The following is a 5,000-nucleotide window of genomic DNA, read 5'->3' as shown; positions in this document are numbered from 1 at the left end:
ACATTGCCTATTGTGAAAGCTGTCATGTGGACATTTTTGAATGTCAAGATGATGTTTTGGGAATCAAAGTATTTTGAAATAGATCACTGAATGAGGCTGATGTGCGGGAAGGAACTGCAAGTGTTGGTTTACACCGAATATAGACGCAAAATGCTGGAGTAACTCAGCGGGACAGGCAGCAACTCTGGAGAGAAGGAGTGGGTCGAGACCCTTCTTCAGACCCATTCACTCCCATCCAGACGTGCTGCCTGTCCCGTGGAGTTACTCCTCCAGTTTGATGACCTGGAAAAGATCATCCACACATTCATCTCCTCCCGCCTAGATTACTGCAACTCCCTTTACACTGGCATCAGCCAATCCTGGCAGAACTCTCTCCACTGGCTCCCTGTGCGGTTCCGTATAAACTTCAAGATCCTCCTCAATGTCTACAAGGCCCTCAATGGGCTTGCCCCCACCCACCTCCAGGCCCCTCAGATCGGCCGACTTGGGGCTGCTGAATATCCCGCGGTCTAGGCATAAGCTCAGGGGCGATCGACCGAGCCTTTGCGGTTGCAGCCCCTAGACTGTGGAACAGCATCATCCCCCTTTCCCATCAGAACGAACAGCCCCCTCCATCGACTCCTTTAAGCCAGGACTAAAGACTTATCTATACTTCCCAAGCCTTTCCTGACGTCCTCTGAGCGAGGGCTACATGTAGTTTGTTTTGTTGTGCTGTTCTTATAACAAATGTGAAGCACTTTGGCCAACGAGAGTTGTTTTTTGTATGTGCTATATAAATAAATGTGACTTAACTCCAGCATCTACAGTCCCATCGCACACTGCCAGGCTCAGATAGAGACTCCTGCGGCAAGGGAGAGACTGTGTTCCATGTGTATACGGGACTATCTGACGGGGGGCTGCTCTTTAGCCCCATGCTCCTGATCTTTGGTTACCCAGTACAGAGGGGGGAAGAGTCGGCTCTACTCTCCTGGGATGGCCGCAGCGGGCGTTTGATGGCCACACCAATGTCGGCTGCCGGCCCGTCCTCTGGGCCGATGGCCGTCCCTGTAGAGGGGCCACAAGCATGGGGACTGTGGCAGTCCAGAGTTCCGTGTGAGAAAGTTCTTCTCATCTCGGTTTTAAAGGATTTCCCTCCCCCTTATCCGTAAGCTGTGACCCCTTGTTCTGGACTTCCCCAACATCGGGAACAATATTCCTGCATCTAGCATGTCCACCCCCTTGAGAATTTGGTAAGTTTCTATAAGATCCCCCCTCACTCTCCTAGAGAGTATAAAACCAAGTCTATCCAGTCTGTTCCTGACATCCCAGGAATCATTCAATACCCAAGTACAATATTTGTGGAATGACCCGTTGTGGCGGGGCTTTAGTGTGGTGTGGTGTATTAGATGTGTAGTTTATGATCCCTAGAGAGCAGGAGCTGGAGGCTGGAGGGAGAGGATGGTTGGTTGGGGGGGGGGGGGGAGGCCATTCGGGCTCTGGCCTCCCCTCCCCCTTCAGTCCTGGAGCAGTAGGTTGGGGTTCTGACAACGTCGGCCTCTGCTCCAGCCCGTCCCAATACCAGGTTGATGCATGGCTTGTTATCAGATCCACTGAACAGCTCACCGTGTCTGAGGCCCATAAAAAAAGAAGCTCGTTAGTCGCGGAGGAGCCCCCCCGTCACTGACCCTTCTTTTGTCCACCCATGCCCCTCCCTACCCCCCTGATCCCCCCTACTTCACCGCCCCCCTCCACAAACCGGGCCAGAAGGCTGCCGTTAGTCGTGGGAGAGCCCCCCTCACATAGAAACATAGACAATAGGTGCTTAGAATTCGGCCCTTCTCAGCCTGCACAGCCATTCAATAGGATCATGGGCCATCCACTACTCATTTCACCTTCTCGCCTACCCCCTGATCCCCTTAGCCACAAGGTCACATCGCCACATCTAACTCCCGCAGAGAGTGTGGCCTCGGACCTTCTGTGGCAGAGAATTCACAGATCACCAGACTCTTGTGTGGGGAAAAAGTTCTTCTCATCTCGGTTTTTCCCCCTTATCAAACTGTGTGGCCCCTTGTTCCTGGACCTTCCCTAACAGCGTGAACAATTTCCTGAATCTGGCCTGTCCAACCCCCTTAAGAATTTTGTATTAACTCACTTACGACCCCCCTTGTCCCCAACTCCCCCCCTCCTCACTCCCCACACCCCGTCCCCTCAACGTGTCCTGAGCCCAGAAGCGGCGTTGTTTGTGTAGAGCCCCCTAGCCACTGGCCCCTCCCCTTGTCCCTGATCCCCCCGCCCTAGTCCCTGATCCCCCCCTCCTTGTCACCGCCCCCCCCTCCTCACCCCCCCCTCCTCCGTCCCCCATCACCGTGTCCTGAGCCCAGAATCTGCTTTGGAGAGGGGCCCCTCGTCACCGAGATCCCCCCTCCTCAATCCCCCTCCACCCTCCCCGCCCCCGTGTGTCCAGGATGAATGGGGTCTAGAGAAGAAGCCAAGATAATATAGATGTGCTGTGTGTTACGGATCCTCAACAGCCAGGTCTGTCTGTCAGTCTGCGGTGTCCAGTCCAGGTGTGTGTGTGTCCAGTGTGTGTTGGTGTGGTTGGGGGGAAGAGAGAGTAGGGACGGTCCCAGACGAATATCATGGGCCACTGAAACCCTCCCTCCCTCTCTGCACCCCCTGTTAACATCGGCTGGCACCTAGGAGCAATGGTTCCCTGCTTATACAGCCAGGCCCCCCCTCACCAAACAAACTGCCCCCATAGAATGGCCGGGAGTCTGAGTCTGACTTTTATGATGACTCCCGAGCCTCTCCCCCGGCCTCCCGGCACTGGCTCTGATTCGTACTCCTATAAGACCACTCTACCCAGAGTCTCTCTCCCCCTCTCTCACTTTCCCGTGGAAGAAATCTATCTCGTTTCAGGGATCTCTATCTCTCTCTCTCTCAAATACTCCCCTAGCTCACTCTATAGTAGACGCTCACTCCCACGATGTAGAGAGCGGGAGTACCCCCCATCAGGAACAGCCAGCCAATCTGGCGATGGTCCTGAGACTCTCTCTCCCCGCTCCCTCTCCTCTCTCAATCCACCCATCTCCCCCCTCTTCTCTAGTGGCGGCTCTCATAAAAAACCTCGGCAAACATGAAGTGGCGAGAGTCGCATGGTGCACCAGCCCACTCAGCTCCCAGACCAAGGAACACTGGAAAAATCCTGTGTGGGGGGAGAGAGACAGAGGCAGGGGTCAAAAAGGGTCAGGTAGGCCAAAAATCCAGCAATCATACACACGATCCCCAAATTCAACAAAACCCAGAGACCACACACACACACACCAGGGGGACACACAGATACCCACTGACCACACAGATACCCCATACCCCACAATCCCCTTGCCACAAGGGCCACACACAACACACCACACACAGGGGACACACAGACACCCTCTGTGTGAGACACCCCCCCCATACCCCCTTGTCACACACCACAGTAAACATCACCCACCACCAGGACCGCACACACTCCCAGACACACACAATCTTCAAATTCTAGGGACACCAGACACCCACCACACACCCCCCCCCCCCCACACACAATGTCACACAAGACAAAAGCGTACACCGACACACACACATCACCTACCCAGAAGTGGAGAGTCCGCACCAACCAGGGATAGAGACCAAGAGAGGGTCAGTGTAGCCCCACACACCCAGGGAGCCCGGAACCACACACATCACCATGGAGGACCAGGGGGTCACACTTTCTGTGGGGAAGAGACAGGGCGAGCGAGGGGGGATTCCCACAATACCCCCCCCCCCCCGAACCAGTGACACACAGGGCTTTTTGACCCCTCCTCTCACCCCCCCCTGAGGAAACCTCTCCACATCTCTCTTCTCCCCTCTATCTCCCCCTCTACCCCCCCCCCACTCTCACTACACCCCCTCTCCCCTCTCTCCCCTCGAAACCCTCTCCCTTCTCTCCCCTCCCCCTCTTATCTCTTCCCACCCTCCTCTCCCCTCCCCTCTCTAGACAACCTCTCTCTCTCTCTCTCCTCCCTCCCCCACACTGACCAGCCCGACCAGCGCTCTGGTTACAGAAGGATCTGGTCCCACGTCTGGCGATGGCGAAGAGGGGTTCCACTGGGAGACGAGGATGGCGGTGATTCCCAGCACACACACGATGACCAGGTAGACGAGGCGTGGCTGGGGCGAGCAGTAGAAGGAGTAGTAGAGCCACGGCACAAAGCTGCCCATGAGGGGCAGAGCAGCGCGATGCCCGAGGTAATCCAGCCTGGGTACAGGGAAGAGGGGCAGAGGTGACAGAGAGAGAGGCATACAGAGAGAGACAGAGAGAGGGGTGAGAGACAGACAGGGGCACAGAGAGACACAGGAAGAGGGGCAGAGACAGTGACACAGAGAGAGAGGGTGAGACCACAGGGACACAGAGACACAGGGAGAGGGGCACAGTGACAGAGACACCCACAGGGAGAGGGGCAGAGACAGTGACAGAGAGAGGCAGGGAGGGGTTACAGAGACAGGGGGCACAGAGACACAGGGAGCAGAGGGCAGAGAGACCAGTGAGAGGGGCAGATACACAGAGAGAGAGGGTGAGACACAGGGGCACAGGGACACAGGAAGAGGGGCAGAGGCAGAGACAGAGAGAGAGGGGCAGAGGCAGTGACAGAGAGAGAGGGTGAGACACAGGGGCACAGAGACACAGAGAGGCAGTGACAGAGAGAGAGGGGAACTAGAGAGAGAGTGACACAGGGGCACAGAGAGGAGGAGGGGCAGACACAGACAGAGAGAGAGAGAGACACAGAGACACAGAGAGAGGGTCACACAGAGACAACAGAGAGGGTGAGACACAGAGAAACAGGGAGGTTGAGACACAACAGAGAGAGGTTTGAGACACAGTGACAACAGAGACTGGGGTGGGGGGGGGGGGGGGCGGCGTAGACATGGGAGGGGGACCCTCACATTCTTCCTCTTTCTCCATTACGCTCTCTCTAACTCCCTCTTTCACTCACACATTC

At 56.0% G+C, this 5,000-nt stretch overlaps 1 protein-coding gene across 1 annotated transcript in view; it reads right to left on the bottom strand.

Moving 5' to 3' along the window:
* LOC129694030 (properdin-like) overlaps nucleotides 1-5,000 on the bottom strand; it is a 14,112-nt gene that overhangs the window by 8,952 nt on the left and 160 nt on the right. Inside the window, exons 2-3 of the mRNA XM_055630757.1 lie at nucleotides 4,035-4,258; nucleotides 933-1,044 (exon numbers count right to left, since the gene is read on the bottom strand). Of these exons, the coding sequence (XP_055486732.1) occupies nucleotides 933-1,044; nucleotides 4,035-4,258 (336 nt within the window). The remainder of the gene's footprint in view (nucleotides 1-932; nucleotides 1,045-4,034; nucleotides 4,259-5,000) is intronic.

Source organism: Leucoraja erinacea, unplaced genomic scaffold (genome assembly GCF_028641065.1).
Source record: "Leucoraja erinacea ecotype New England unplaced genomic scaffold, Leri_hhj_1 Leri_523S, whole genome shotgun sequence".
In the NCBI taxonomy this organism is placed as follows: Eukaryota; Metazoa; Chordata; class Chondrichthyes; order Rajiformes; family Rajidae; genus Leucoraja; species Leucoraja erinaceus.
This window is presented reverse-complemented; position numbering and strand designations above follow the sequence as displayed.